The 16,288-nt window shown below is 46.4% G+C and overlaps 1 protein-coding gene across 3 annotated transcripts in view; it reads right to left on the minus strand.

Moving 5' to 3' along the window:
* TGFA (transforming growth factor alpha) overlaps nt 1-16,288 on the minus strand; it is a 109,778-nt gene that overhangs the window by 17,214 nt on the left and 76,276 nt on the right. For 2 of the 3 annotated variants that reach the window (XM_061155660.1, XM_061155658.1), the window contains exon 3: nt 2,824-2,944. In XM_061155660.1, coding sequence (XP_061011643.1) covers nt 2,824-2,944 — 121 coding nt within the window. The remainder of the gene's footprint in view (nt 1-2,823; nt 2,945-16,288) is intronic. The other variant, XM_061155659.1, reaches the window with a different exon arrangement.

A 16,288-nucleotide genomic window follows, 5' to 3' on the forward strand; every position in this document is an offset into this window, starting at 1 on the left:
TAGGGTTATTGCTCTGGGTCTCTGCTGACCCCGGCTCAAGGCTGCCAGCTCTCAACATTTAGAACAGCCCCTGATCTGGTGGAAACACTAACCTTCTGACACAATTTTAGTCAGAACTGTCCTCTCTCTCCAAAGAAGGCCCTCTCATCGCATAGCCGGGGGTAGCCTGAGGTCTTGGCATGAGAGGTGACTGGAAGGGAGAAGACCCCCCACCTGCTGCACTGGAGGCTTCCTGAGATCTGGGCTAAAGAGCCACACTTCCTTCAGGGCCAGTGTTTTTCCACAGTGATCAGGCAAGTCACGAAAACAGTCCCATCAGTCCCCAAGGCTCCCGTGTGTGTTTTCATAAGAGTGGTAGTCGTGATGAGAGTGATTCTTGTCATCAGCGTGCTTTGAATGTATGGGGTGGGCGGGAGGGCTCTTGGCTCTACAGATGTGACCTGGGGCCTTACCCAGTTCTCCTGGAGGAAGGTGGCCAGTGTGCCCCCCAGGTGAGGCCCAGAGGCACCCCAAGGGGCCACCGCACAGGCTTACACAGCTGCGCCTCAGGAAAAGGGGAGTCCTGCCCACCACTGCTTACTGCGGCGGGCTCTCCCGGCCCCCTGGGCTACTCCTCTGACACCCTTCAGCACTGTGGGTAAGAAAGCAGCTTTAGGAGCCGGACCAGCCGGGTCTGAATGTGCGCTCCCCTCTGTGATCAGGGCTCAACCTCTCCATGCCCTGGGGTCATCATGAGGATTACACGAGTTAACATGTGGATCGTGCTTAGAACAGTGACTGGCATGAAGCAAAGCTCAATAAACGTTGGCTTTTTATTAACATTTAGTATTATTTACCAGTACCAGTGGCTTCCCAGATGGCGCTGGTGGTAAAGAACCCACCTGCCAAGGCCAGAGACGTGTGTTCGACCCCCCCCCGGTTGGGAAGATCCGCTGATGGAGGGCATGGCAAGCTACTCCAGTATTCTTGCCTGGAGAATCCCCATGGACAGAGGAGCCTGGCAGGCTATGGTCCATACGGTCACAAAGAGTTGGACATGACTGAAGTGACTTAGCACACACACACTGGTACTATTAGGTTGGATCATATGAAATTGCTGACTTCCATTTCCCACCTATAAAAATGGCATCTTCGTAGAGATGGATGGTTCTTAAAGGGGGTGGAGGACAATTCTGCCTCCTCCACATATCTCCCCACCCCAGGGCACATTTGGCAATGGCTGGAGACATTTTTGATTGCCATGACTGTTGGGGGGAAATGGTGCTACTGGCACCTGGGGGGGTAGAGACCAGGGATGCTAACATCCTTCAGCCACACAGGTGTGCCCACACAACAAAGGGTTACCCAGCCCCAAATGCCCACAGTGCCAAGGCTGAGTACAGGGCCAACTTACAGTATTCCACCATGCACAGGTTAACTTTCTTAAAACATCTCTTTCCCAAACTGATGGCTTCCACTGGCTAGAGAATAAAGGCTAACTTCCAACAGGCTCTGGCCTCCAATTCACCTGCAGATTTGTCTCCTCCCTGCTGTGGCCTCACTGACCCATAACAGTATAGTACAGCTAATAAAATAAGCCGGAAGTGCACGCAAAGGGTGGGGGTGCATGAGTGTCCAGGCCTTGAGTAACTTCTCTGCTTTCCCTATTAGCCTAAGTCCAACACCTGCTCTAGAAGGCTTTACTTATGTGCCTTTCTTGCCCAGTCGGGCTGACCATTGCAATCACTGGTGGCTTTTAACCAAGGTGACTCCAGGGTCCCATTCCTAGAGATTCTGATTCAGTGGGTGTGGGCTCAGCTATATTTTAAGAAGCAACCCTCCCTGCACCCCACCCCCCGCCACCTCATGCTGGGCCTGCTATGAACATCTTTATTCCCAAGTTGTTCTGTCCTGTTGCCAATCAGGCACACCAACCCTTTGTGTGCCCTTCTGGCTTATTTTATTAGCTGTGAGGTAAAGATGCCGGAGGGCACAGACCTCACCTCAGAGCTACTGGCCACTCAAAGGGATCCAACCCAGTGTCTTGCTCTCCAAAACTTCTAAGTAGTGAATTAAACTTGAATCCAAGATTAGGAGTTTGGGATTAACAGATGTATAGTACTATATATAAAACGGGTAAATAATAGGGACCTACTGTATAGCACAGGGAACAATATTCAATATCTTATAACAACCTATAATGGAAAAGAATTTCAAGAAGAATACATGCATTATATGTATAAGTGTATAACTGAATTGCTTTGCTACACACCTGATACTAATACAACACTGTAAATCAACTATGCAGATGCGCTCAGTCATATCCAACTCTTTTGCAGCCCCATGGACCGTAGCCCACCAGGCTCCTTTGTCCATGGGATTTTTCAGGCGAGCATGCTAGAGTGGGTTGCCATTTCCTCCTTCAGGGGATCTTCCCCACCCAGAAATGGAACCCTCATCTCTGGTGTCTCCTGCGTTAGCAGGCAGGTTCTTTACTGCAGAACCACCTGGGAAGCCCAAATCAACTATACTTCAATTAAAAAAGGAAAAACCTCACTTGAATCCAGGAAGTTTTAGACTTTATGGAACCCAGGAGCCACCTGAGATGCTTGTTAAAAATGCAGACACCCAGGCTCCACGTCCTAGGATTCCTGCCTCAGTGGCTCTGGGCTGGGATCAGCAGGGTTGAAGCAGGAGTCCCTCAGCCCACTGTTCTGGTTCCCCATTGTGTTTGGCTCCAGGGCGCTCAGGCAGCCCTGGCATGGCTTGTGGAGGTAAATACTGTTTTAAGTGGTGGCTGGGACGCCTGCAGCCCCAGCACCGCAGAACCACAGGGACACTTACACACACGCGGGCTTCTCCTCCTGCACCAGAAACCTGCAGGTTCCATGGAAGCAGAACTGACGGTGGGAATCTGGGCAGTCGTTAAAATGGGACACCACCGCTGCAGCCACGGGCGGGTCTGCTGGGAGAGAGAAGACACTTGGCTCAGATTCAAGGCACAGCAAGACATCCCACAGGTCCCCGCCCCCCAGGAGAAGGGGCCCGGACGGCTGGGCTTTCTGGTCCCTCCCAGCTTCTCCTCCTAATGGCCAGTCCAGAACCTGCTTGTGAGCCTGCCAGGGGGCTTCACTTACTTATTAGCTTTGTAGGAAACAAAACAGTCTCCCCAAAAGCCTCAGTGTAATTCAGAGATATCACAGCAATTTTACTATTTAAAGCCTACTCCCCAAGAACGACCTAATTTTACTTTTACAAAATAACAGAGATCATTTTTTCAAAAGACAGCCTCCATAAAAATCTGTTTTAAAGGCAGGAAACTGAAGAAAGGTACAAAAGAGTACTATTTAACCATTCAGTTGATGCTGAGGAAGAATTATGATGCGAAAAGATGTTCGTGATATATAACTGTAAGAGAAGGAGTGCATTTCCAATGCATTCCAGTGCATTTCCAGTGCATTTCTACAGACAAAGGTCTGTAGAGTATGACTCTATGTAAACAAACAGAAATTTAGACCTGAAGAAGTCTGGGAAGGATGACAGAAACACGGTGGCAGGGTCTCTCTGGGGTGGTGGGATTAGCTGTGATCACGCCACGAAGATGACTTAGTGCATACACGTCCTCCTGGGCGTGGCACAGGCAGGACTGGGAAAGCCAGGGTGGTGGTGGGGAGAGTCCACTCAGAGCTCTGTGGCTCTCAGGAGCTTGGGGCATCATCAGACCTCTCAGGCTACTCAGAAGCACTCTAAGGAACCACGCGTCATCTACTGACCAGCCCAGAGGGATTTATTAGACTCCAATAGCCCTGCTTTGTCCAAATAACCACGCGTCATCTACTGACCAGCCCAGAGGGATTTATTAGACTCCAATAGCCCTGCTTTGTCCAAATAACCCTTCAGACACAGTAGGCAGCTATTTCAAGATGGCATGATAGATGTTTTTGTTGCATCTTTCAAAAGATTCTCTTATATTTGTGTTTGGCCATTTAGGGAGTGGGTCGTTCTCGTATATTTTTTGGAGGGAAAAACACATGTGCCTGGAGCTCTTGCTTTTTTGAGTGAATTAAACTCCAATTTCATATTGTAAGATTTTCAACCATCATGAAATAGTAAACTCATGTTGCTATCTATTTATGATTTGCTTCTAGAAGTATCACAATTTTGGAAAACTCATAATTCCAATGGAAAAAAAACAGAGCCTAAAAAGTACAGCTTTGATGCTTTTGAATTATGGTGCTGAAGGAGACGTTTGAGAATCTCTTGGACTACAAGGAGAATAAACCAGTCAATCCGAAAGAAAATCAACCCTGAATATCCATTGGAAGGACTGATGCTGAAGCTCCAATACTTTGGCCACCTGATGTGAAGAGCTGATTCAATGGAAAAGAGCCTGATGCTGGGAAAGATGGAAGGCAAAAGGAAAAGGGGGAGGCTGACGATGAGATGGTTAGATAGCATCACCAACTCAATGGACATGAGTTTGAGCAAACTCCAGGAGACAGTGAAGGGCAGGTAAGCCTTGTGTGCTGCAGTCCACGAGGTCACGAAGAGTTGGACATGACTTAGCGACTGAACAAGAAAAAATACAGCAGAATCCTTGATGCAGAGAGCCCTTAGAGGCCATGACCTTGGGCTGAGGAGGCAGAAAGACAAGGATGAGGGTTCTGCCTCTGCTGCCTGGATGCCGTTCTGAGCTTCCACCTGGGAGGCGGCAAGTCCTCTGCCTCGTGGTGGCTCTGAGGTTGAGCGAGGCCAAGCCTAGTAAGTACTATGCTCACTGTCAGCTCTTCTGTTATCAGCACCCACAATCCCATGATGCTAATGAGTCCCATATGTGACCAGACCACTCTCCTGTATAATCTCCTCCTCTCCCCCTAAGTTCACTGCAGTGCAACTAAAATCCAGGGGTGCCTTTCAGTCACTGAAGATAGCGACTTTCACGTGTGAAGACCAGCAGAGAAGCCCAAAGCCAGGTGAAGGCGGCAACCCAGGGCAGTTGGCCAGCCCTGTTCCTGCCTGCAGCACGTCCCTGCCCAGCAGTCGCCTCCAGGACACGGGGGCTGACTACAGTTATCTGCGAGTCCTGGGCCCAGGTGGTTCAGGAGTGGCTTGGCCACTTGCTGACAGCAGACACTGGGATGATAAGTTGAGGCTGAAAGGGTCTGCTGTAGGTCACATAACCAGCATTTCTGTGCTCACTAAACTCATCAAGGGGCAAACATGGAGAGACGAAGGGACTGGGGACCAGTGGATCTAATTTGATTAGATGTCGAAAAAGGCTTTTGATAAGCTCTATGAAAGGCCTTTTAGACAACCCCCTCCAAGTGGCTACTGCGAGTCCCTTGTCAGGGTTCACAGCCAGGCTCCTTCACATGTGATCTGTGGGCCGACAGCTTCACATCACTGCAGCCTGTCAGAAAGCCAAGTTCCTGGGCCTCACCCTAGATTAGGATCCTTGGGGTGGGGTCTAGGAATTTGTGTGACAAGCTGCCCAGCCCAAGTGACTTTTTTTTTCAAAAAGTCAGGTTTATTGAGACAGAATTGACATTCAGTACCTTTTGCCCTCCAGGTGATTCTGATGGGCACTCATCACCAGAACCAAGCTAGCATCACAGGAAACAAAGGAGAGAGACAAAGGCCTCTCAGAAAAGTAAAACAGCAGGGTTCCTAAAAGGGACGCTTGGAGCAGATCATCTTCCAGCTCTCCAAGCTCCTTTGTGATACGAAAGCCTACAATCCGCTGACGGTCCTGGTGGTGAAGTGTCAGGTCAATAGAAACATATTAAAAGGAACACTCGGAATCTGTCTTTGGGAACACTACTCCCCAGAGCTGATGGGGCGGGAGGAGACTCAGTGTCGCAATCTTGTATTTATGGATATTTTGCCTCATCTCATAAATGACTTGAGGCTTAATAAAAACAGGTACCATAGAAAGGAGATGCAAGTGGGAAAGATGTGTGTGTGTGTGTGTGTGTGAGAGAGAGAGAGAGATGGAGAGGGAAGGAGGGGAAACTGGGTGGGAAGGGGAGGAAGGAGAGAAGATACACAGAAGGGAGACAGCAAAGGAGAGACAGATGGAGAGAGGGGCAGAGGAGGGAAGTGGGGGAAAGAGGAAGGACAGAGAGACAGAGACAGACAGGCAGTGAGAATGGGAAGGACAGAGCAGACAAAGGAGTACAAGGGCAGGGGTCTAAAAGAACCAAGAAGTCAGGTATCAGATTACACATGAAGACACATCAGAGAGTCCTGAACGCGTGCCTCCATGCCTCCAGGCCATCTAAGCAAGGATGCACACAGTCCATTAGATAGAAATGCACCCATTCTGCATACGCAGGACAGGCTCAGCTTTGCCCAAGTCTATGGTCAGAGAGCAACTTCTGCAGCTGCTTTCGAAGGGGACTTCAAGTGTTATGGTGGACTACATCTTCCAGGAAGACAGCACAGAGACACTTGCCAATGTCACTGTCTGCTGTTCAATAGCTAAGAACCAAAGAGCCCAGGCCATGGGGAAACTCCCTGCCCTCGTCACAGTGATGAAGGCGAACACCTGCTGGTCTGCTCTCTGCAGTCAGAGAGCAGCGTGAGGTGGGGAGTCTGATGCTTAGAAGGTAGCCTCCCGGTCCTCCACAATCCCACTGTTCTGACTCAACCCCCAGTGCTGAGGGGACCGAGGGATGCAAGGTGATGATCATGATCACTAAAATATTGTTTCTTTTAACCCCCCTTTTCCTGATTACAAAAGTGATACATCACTGTAGAAACCTTTTGTAAGTGCCGATGTAAAATAAAAAACATTTGTGAGAATAAAACTCATCTTTAATCCACCACTTCGGGAGAACTGGGCTTGCCTGGTGGTGTAGTTGTTAAAGAATCTGCCTGCAATGCAGGAGACCCTGGTTCGATTCCTGGGTCGGGAAGATCCCCTGAAGAAGGAAATGGCAACCAACTCCATTATTCTTGCCTGGAGAATCCCATTGACAGAGGAGCCTGGTGGGCTACAGTCCCATTGTCTGTGCGCCTGCACACACACACACACACACACACACAGACATAGTCATGAAAAGTTTTTATTTCTATTCTGTCACATGAGCTTGTGTGACATCCCAAACATTTTAAGAGCAAGCATTTAGTTCAAGGTCTGCATTGGGTGCCATCCTGGTGCCTAACCCCGAGCAGCTCAATGTGTACAGTGAGAGTGGTTCCTGTTTCCAATAGCATGTCCAATGGCTCTGGGGCAGGGGGAGGCGGTGACCTGTGCTGGGGAAATGGATGGGGAGGAGGGGACCAGACATGGTCCGAGGCTGGGCCACCTCCTGGCCCTCTGCACTTGCAGCAGCCTCAGGGGGAAGCACTGGCTAAGCCTCCTGGGCTGAGGAACCTAAAAGCCCTGTGAAGCTCCCTACAGGTCAGGGTGGGATTTTATTCTTGTTTTGGGGCTTTTATAGGTATTTGCCTCAGGTACACCACTAGAATCTGCAGTGAAAACCCCAACATTGCAGTATGGTATGCTCACAGACAAGACCTGTCCTACTGATGCTAACACAAGCTCCAGGGATGCTCTGGAGAAAAGGGGCTCTGGGCGCAGCTGGGAGGAGAGAAGATGGCTTCACTTTCTGAGTGTGCCTTACATGCCGGTTGCTGGCCTTATAGCCAGGCAGGGCGGGCGGTCACATCAGGTGGAGGATTTGCTGGTAACTTACATAACTATGAGGGGCATCCCTGATAGCTCAGCTGGTAAAGAATCTGCCTGCAATGCAGGAGACCCTGGTTTGATTCCTGGGTCAGGAAGATCCACTGGAGAAGGGATAGGCTACCCACTCCAGGATTCTTGGGCTTCCCTTGTGGCTCAGCTGGTAAAGAAACTGCCTGCAATGTGGGAGACCTGGGTTAGATCCCTGGGTTGAGAAGATCCCCTGGAGAAGGGAATGGCTACCCACTCCAGTATTCTGGCCTGGAGAGTTCCATGGTCCATGGGGTAGCAGAGTCGGACACGACTGAGCGACTTTCATTTTCATACATAACTATGAGCCATACAAGGAAACACCCCAACTCCCAGCATCTTCCCAGAGAAGGAGTCTTTCAGCCTGCCTCTGTCCCTCTGTTTCCCTCCCCCCTCTTCTCTCTCCTTATTTTTGCTCTACCCTCCTCTACTTTCTCCCTCTTAGTTTTTCTTTCTCTTTCTGAAAACTAAAGGAAATATCAAAGTGAAGGAAGGAAAGGTCTACACACTTAAAATAGAAAAACCCCACCTCACTTGGAAAAGAAAGGTAAGGCCAACAGAAACTCCAAGGAGGCCCTGGGGGTCCAGGCAGGGAGGAGTGAGTAGGCTGCCCCCTCCCTTGGGCTCCAGACCCTGCCCTCTTCTCCTCCAGGCCCTGGGTCTGATGCGTACGTGAGCTGATTAGAAAATCAAATGCTCTGGTTTGCGGAACAGACCTCATACCAAGGCCATCTGCAGTTGGAGTTTCGAAGCCGTTCAGTTCCTGTTGCTCTGAAATTTATGAGAGGCCTCCCCAGCGTGTTAACCAAATGCATATCTCGCAGATACTGCTGTTCTCTCGCGAAGCTATGAAAACTTTGCCTGGAGACCACAGATCCACTAATAGGGCCTGGAACTCCTGCCCTACTCACAGGAGGAAGGTCTGGAATAGCAATCTAGGGGGTGTGGAAACCGCGGATTCAACTCAAGCAGGGGTCTCTGCAGTCAGAAGGGTCGGAGGCAGCCGTCTGAACACCGCCTTCTAACACCCCTGTTCCCCTGGGGGTTGGGGGGAGGGCATCCACACCGCTGAGGACCATCACCCCCTTGAAAACCAGCCCTAATTGGACTTTCTGCAGGGCTGATCCCTGGAAGCCAACTCCTCAACTCTCTTCTCCAGACATCAGCAGTTGCAAACACATTTGCCTGTTGTGAAGCTTACATCATTTATAGCCATTTCATTACTTCCTCAAATATGGCTAACTTTCTGACAGTTTAAGAATGACACCTGTTTTTTTAGTAGGAATTTTCAGACAGGTTTTTCACCTGGGGCTGAGTATGTTCTCTTCAGACACTCAAGTGGGAAAGCCAACTAATGCTTCTGGAATGTCTAGGAGAAAAGGCAATAGATGAATTTTATGAAGATGGGAGCTGGTCAGCAGCCCCTGTGAAGTTAGGGGAGCGGATGGAGCTGAGTGCATCTGAGATCAGCTCGCTGGTGCTCCCAGGGCCAAGGCCAGAGGCACAAACTCCTCTGGTCTCAGTGCTGGGGTGGAGAAGGCTCGCTTTAGGCTGCCAGTGAGCCCATTTTACAGGGATGGAACTCCGGGCTTACATGAGCCAACGCATGAACCTGCAGAATTAGCCGGCGTGTGAGGGGAAGGCTGGTACAGAGGCTTACACCTGGGCGGCAGAAGTGCTAAGCCAGGGCTTAGAGAAAAGGGTGGTGCAGAGCACAGGCACCTCCCCAGATAGAGACTGGTGAGCAGGGACCCTGGTTCCCCTGGGCACTAGGGGGGTGAGAAAAAGAACTATCACGAATTTTAGAAGTGATCCTGACGAGGAAGAGCATTGTCAGTAGTGAGTGTGGTAACGTTTCTGACCTTTACCACAGAGAGAAACATACCATCAAGGAAGGCAATCAGTGAGGTCATTTCCTGGGCCAGTGTGAGGGGCAGATGAGTCAGCAGAGTACAGGGGAGTAATCTCAGTTACATTCACAGGAGTAGGAAAATACATCTCACTCCTAAGGGCTACTAGTCAATCGAGGGGAGCTCAATTCTACTGAATTTGGGCTGTGTGTGGTGGTGGTGTGATATAAGCACCCAACTCATTCACCAACCAAGGACAGCGAATACTTTAAAAAGGACAGATACAAAGCAGTCTGAAAGCAGTCTGGCTTCACAGTCCCATCATTTAAGGGGCAATGATCATTTGTCATGGTTAAGCAAGGAGCGAAAAGTGACTCTAAGAAGGCCGGCCACGCCTCCTGCCATCCCACTGATGTGGTGGGGGGAGGGGAGCACCATTTTTGTCGCTGCCACCCCCACCCCAAGACTCTCAATTTTCTGAGAGCAAATCTTACACATCAAAGATAATATACTTTTCCTATTACATGATCCCCAAATACAGATTTACTCCGTTTTAAGCAGTTTTTTCCAACACTGGCTAGTTTTGACCCTAGTTGATCTTCCCCTTCCCCTGGTCTTACTCTGACTTTTAGACCCTGCCCACCGCTCTGCCCCCACTTAAGAGCATGGAGACCATACTATCTCCTTACACCTTAAATAAACCACCTGTGGGGTAAACATCGCCATTCCCTAATTTTCAGATGAGGAAACGGAACTAAAGCTTAGGTAACCTTGCCAACGCAGCTAGAAAGTACTAGAACTAGACTTTTATCTCGGTTCTCTTTGATTTTAAGAGAGTCAAGAGCTGTAGAAGATTAGAACACGATCCAAGTCCAGGAAGACAGATGCTGGGAAGGCACATAAGCAAACTCAATCAGACTCTGCAAGTCACGTGGCTGTGAGGAAGGGGAACACTTAGCTTCTTAGGCAGTTAGGAAACTAGATGACTTTCTAGTAATCAGAAGGGGGCACTTTTACGAGAAGCAAGAGTAGGTATTACTTTATCTGGGGGAGGAGTGGGGGACAGTACATGTGAAACTTATTATTCCCATGAGGGAGCAGTGACTGCAAAACATAGATGCAAAAGAGATTTCTGTCCACAGATGATGGTTAATTGAGGAGTAGTTGCAAAGAGGGTGGGGGCTGGCCCACAGGATAGTACCAAGGGTCTCACAAAGCCCGCCCTCCCCAGAGCCAACCTCTGGGCTACATGATGCTCATGTCCAAGAAATCGGGAGCTTCTGGCTCAGAGCAGGGCTAAACTGGACTCTGAGTTGCTTCTGCAGCTTTAAACAAGATCTGGGGCAGGGGAGGAACCTAAGGAAGCATCCAAGCTGATTTAATTCCCTCTGAGCATTTCTCTCTTTAGGATAACACTCAAGGGGAATCAGATGTGATGGAACCAAATTCAAACAAATGTATCAGTAAAGAAACAGACAACATATTTCCTACCAAGATATTGGCTTTAAATAACACAACACCTGTGTGTGTGAGAGAGAGAGGCGGGGGGAGTGGAGGGGAGAGACAGACAAAAAAACAGATACATATTCAGAGAGAAATCACTCACTGGGAGTATTTGACACCAATGGGGTTCATTCTGCTTGTGGTTATTTCTAAGGTAAAGGCAGAACTTGCATTACTTTTGGTACCTTTTTCTAATTCAACAGAAGAGAATCAGATAACATGAATATAAAAACAATTTGCTAGGTTCATGTCCCATCTAAGGCAGGGCTCCCCAACCTCCAGCAGCTAACCTCAGCTCATCTAATGAACTGGTATAATAATAATAGAGATAAACTAAACAATAAATGTAATAGCTTGAATCATCCCCAAACCACAGCCCCCCACCTCCTAATCTCAGTCCATGAAAAAGCTGTCTTCCACAAAACCGGTCCCTGGTGCCAAAAAGGTTGGGGACTGATCTAAAGTACCTGGGTTTATGATGTAAAATGATTCCGAAAAAGGGACATGTAGATAAAAAAGATTTTTGACCATTGTCCTTATGTAAAGTATAGAGATGAGGTCCAGTGTATATGAGGTTGGTTGCCTTGGGATAGAAGCCCAGATAATGTATTTATGAGCCAAGAGGAAGGTAGCATATAACTGAATGGGTGCTGGCAAATTGGTAGATAGAGTTGTAAGAGTCTGGAGAAGTTCTTTTCTGATGGCTTAAATTTTCTGAGTGAAATAGGAAGCAAGTTCATCTAATGTTTCCCAGTAAGTTTGGTGTTTGCAGCAATTTTTTTTTTTTTTAACCAATACTCTCCTTAAAATTAAAGCACAGTTCTATTCCTAAAAAACAAAGTACCTGGTCTTAAATTTTTTAACCCAATATGGATTTTCTGAAGTTGGACTGTGGTGATGCTAATAATGATGATTACTGTTATTATTTATAGTAGTTATAGTAGTAGTTGTCCCTCGGACAGCAAAGAAATCAAACCAGTCAATCCTAAAGGAAATCAACCCTGAATATTCACTGGAAGGACTGATGCTGAAGTTGAAGCTCCAACACTTTGGCCACCTGATGTGACGAGCCAACTCATTGGAAAAGACCCTGATGCTGGGAAAGACTAAAGGCAGGAGAAGGAGACAACAGTGGATGAGATGGTTGGATGGCATCACCGACTCAATGGACATGAATGAGCAAACTCCGGGAGACGGTGAGGGACAGGGAAGCCTGGTGTGCTGCAGTCCATGGGGTTGCAGAGTCAGACATGACTGGGTGACTGAACAACAATACCAGTAATACACTGTCTACTAAATGCAAGCACAATACCCAGCATTTTATACAGAGAATTCTGTTTAATCCCCACCAAAGTCCTGTGAGGTGCTCATTACTACCCCAGTCTACAGATGAGGAAAGTAAAGCCAAGGGAGGTTAAGGATGTTCAATGTTGCTAAGTTAGCCAATGGTAGAGCTGAAACCAGAACTCATGGGTTGGCAGAATCTAAAGCCCCTGAGGGTGTGTCACTTCAGAGAGGGTGTGTGTGTGTGAGAGAGAGAGAAAGGGAGAAAAAAGAGGGAGAGACAGAGGGAAAGGGTTGGGGAGAGGGAGAAAGAGCCAAAGAGTGAGGTGAGGGTTAAACCCTCATGGGCACCTTCTGCAGTTAAGACAACTCTTTCATTTGAAGATAAACTAATTAGGAATTACCATGAAATTCTCAGGGCTATTTTAGAATTAAAAGAGCTAAAAGTCCCAAGGCAAAATGGTTTTAATTAGCAAAGAGGCTTTAGGAATCTAAAATAAAATTTCAGTGACATCATGTGACGTGTGGGCTACTCATCTGAAGATGTGCAGCATTATGAATTTCAACTTGGCCTCTAACATGTGTCCAGCATCCACCAGTAATACCACCTCCTCCCCTAAAGTGCATGTGGAAGGGAGAGAGAGGCATGCGTGCGATGCCCCCAAGTAGCCCCCAAACTGCATTTTAAGTCCATGAGTTGGAAAAAGAAGGGAAATGCACAGGGCATGGAAGATCACCCATCCCCAATCAGCTCTTCTTTCTCCTCCAGACCCTGCTCTCCAGCCCCCTGATTGCTTCTTCTCTACCTCGGCTTTCGTGATTTCAAGCAAAAAACCAAACTAAGAAAATTGCCCATCATGATTTTGCTTTGAAGACTGAAAGTCAAACCTCCCATCTCTGTTACAATTTAATAATTTGATTTCAAAGAGACAGATCTTTCTTTCTTCTACATCTTCAAACCAGAAAGCCCCTTGTTCTAATTACATCCTCTTGGGTGTCAACCAGCATTTTGAAAAGATTTCATTTCAAACTTCCGTTTACAAAGTAAACAAGGATATCTACGTTTGGCTCTCACCAGCCAGCTCTGAATCCAGATGTGAACGGCTCTGGGAACCACAGCTGAGCCCCGCTAGACGGGGAATTCTCTTCTGACTTTGTTGAAGGAGCAGCCCCGTTGGAGCCTGGGGCTACCTGGGTTTGCAGGCTCTGTGTGTTTCTGTTCTCCTCTTTATTAATATCAAAATTGTTAGGTGAAGAGGTTGGCAGGAAACCCTCAATCCACCCTTAGGAAAAAAATGCTTCCTCTTGTTGAGTCTTTGAACCATAATCCCTTCAAACCCTCCACACTGAGTATATGTAAGCACTATTGGGATGACTGTTTTTCTAGAACATTCTATGCCCTCAGAACTTTTGACAGATGCCTTTTTCTTTTACAGTCTGCAGAAGCAGTCTGGGTAGATGAAGGACACTCCTCACTGTAAAGTGAGGAAACAGAAGTATCCAGAGACAAATTTAAGGCAAAGCTCAACAGCTTTAAAAACATAGATGTGATTTTTGTGGCTGGGACTTTGTCCCATGACAAATACGTGACTTGTCCTTTTCAACCTGGGTGTTATATTGATTTTTGGTTGCCCTTAGATAAGAGTCCTTTAATCAAGATTATATTCCAGAAGGAAAACCGTGAGATGCTGAGAGAGTGGTGGGATTATGGGCAATCTTTTTTTTTTTTTAATAATTTTTCAAATTTTATAAAGTGAACATTTAGAGTTTGAAAATAAACATTATTTAACATTAAAACTGCACAATATTAAAAAGGTAAAGTTTAAACAATTTTTATATAGATGACCAACCTTAGAAATTTAGATTTGAATCTGCATAGCATAAATCATGTCACTGCCTTGTGTTTTATCATTATAAAGGAAAAGGAGGAGGGAGACAGAAAATAAATGTTTAGAGAAGACAGATGATGCTCAGATGAAAGACGTTTAGTAAAAGCTGACCTCAGGCTTGGTCTCTTAGGCACATAAACCTTACATGCTTCCACTATCTACTCCACTTCCAACTCCTACACTCATGTCTTTTTTTTTTTTTTTTTAATTGAAAGAGTACAGTAGGGAAACCATTCTGTGAAGGAGGCAGGGAATGAGAAGGAAAAAATCTGCGGCAGAAACTCCCATGAGTTCCTCCAAACCTGTGTTACTTTCCTTCCTAGACACACAGACTACACTTCTGACTCCCTTGCAGGTAAGCGTGACCATGTTATGGCCAATGGATGTGAGCAGAAGTTATATGCACCACTTTGGTCCGTAGAAGCCTCTGCAGGGGGATCTCCATTTTTCTTTTTCCGGCTGTTGGCTAAATGTCCTTCCAGGGGCACAGAGCCTGGGTGTTTGGATAACTGCAAGGGAAGAAGTCTGAAGGGCCAGGCACACCTGCACAGACTTTGAAATAAGCAGGAAGTAAACAGCATTTAGGGCTTGTCTGTTGCAGCAGGGAGTGTAACTCAAGTGCTAAGCCTGAAGTATGGACAGTGTCTGGGGGTTAGTTAGTGAATTTCTGATGAGGGAAAAATCCTCTTAATAAATCACTTCCTTTTCTCCTTTTCTCCCATAGTCCTTTCTGGGAACCTCATCCAAATACCAATATATCTTACACTTAGAATCTCAAGTCCACCTGACTCTTATTGGAAGCCTCCAGTTTGAACCCTTTGCTCCTCACCTTAAGGTATGTCCTGTCCCCTCTCCAACTTACAAGGGTCAGATCAATGCTCACACAACTTTGCAGGATTGGTAATAGTCTTTTGGGAGCCAGGAAGGACCTGTCCTTGTAGAATGTTTATGAGACCAGCATTTGTAACTGAGCAAAGGCTATTTCTTCAAGTGGAAGTCTGAGAATATGACAAAATATAAAGCACTGCTGCCACAATTTACAGCAGGCAAGGTCCAGCTGTTCTGACTGAAATGACACAAATGATATGTGTCATTACTAGGTTATCAAATCTCTCTGGACAAAAAATCACCAAGGCAGGATAGCACTGTGTCTACTATACCTTCAGTCCTCCTGATACAGAAGGGGTGGTGCCCTACAATTTCTCCAAATTGCTACATCTTGTATCTCACCAGTCATAAAATCTTAAATCACCAGAAAAAATACATGACCATCTACATTAAAGGATCTCGATAATATCTTTTCAATATTACTGGGGGCTTTCCACATAGCCTTTAGTTTTACTGGTAGTATGTTTTATTTACTGGTAGTATTATAAAACAACTTTTATAACAGTCCCAGAAAGAGCTTTATAATTTGTTATTTAAACATGTTCATTGTAGAAATTTGAGAAAATCTAAAACTGCTAGGAAAATTAATTGCCATTGCTGAGAAATAACCACTACTTTCTAAAATATTTTATAAATGCTTATTTTTCTAGTAGTTTTCTTTTTTCTGTTGTTGCTGTCCTTTTGCATCAAGGACTATGTTTCTTTGACTTTTTAATGATCTAGAATATACATCTTCCCTTTTAATCTATTGATGGTCATCTTTAAATTAAAAATATTTTCCCTAATTATCAAAGTTAAGAATGAAACTAGACATTCTTTTAGATAAGAAATGTAGTGTACTTTTACTTCCCCCTTTCTCTCGTCCCCAGTTACCAGTTACTACAGTCTGATTTCATGTCCCTAATTATTTCTATATGTAACTTTAAGAATTAATTTTGACATCTGTAGTACAGTAACTAAATCAACAACCATTACTTGGACACACATCATCACTGCTTTTTCTACACCACATCGTTCCCATCTGGGGGCTTTTAATCCTGATACACATGCTATCTAGCCATAGAGGATATTTGAACATTTTTCAGGAAGAGCCTGTGAGGGTATGTCTACGTCGTGAAATATTACGTGTCAGAGAATATCTTTATGTTTTCTCACCCATGTTTATGACTTTGTAT

The sequence above is a fragment of the Dama dama genome, chromosome 11 (assembly GCF_033118175.1).
Source record: "Dama dama isolate Ldn47 chromosome 11, ASM3311817v1, whole genome shotgun sequence".
NCBI classification, from domain to species: Eukaryota; Metazoa; Chordata; class Mammalia; order Artiodactyla; family Cervidae; genus Dama; species Dama dama.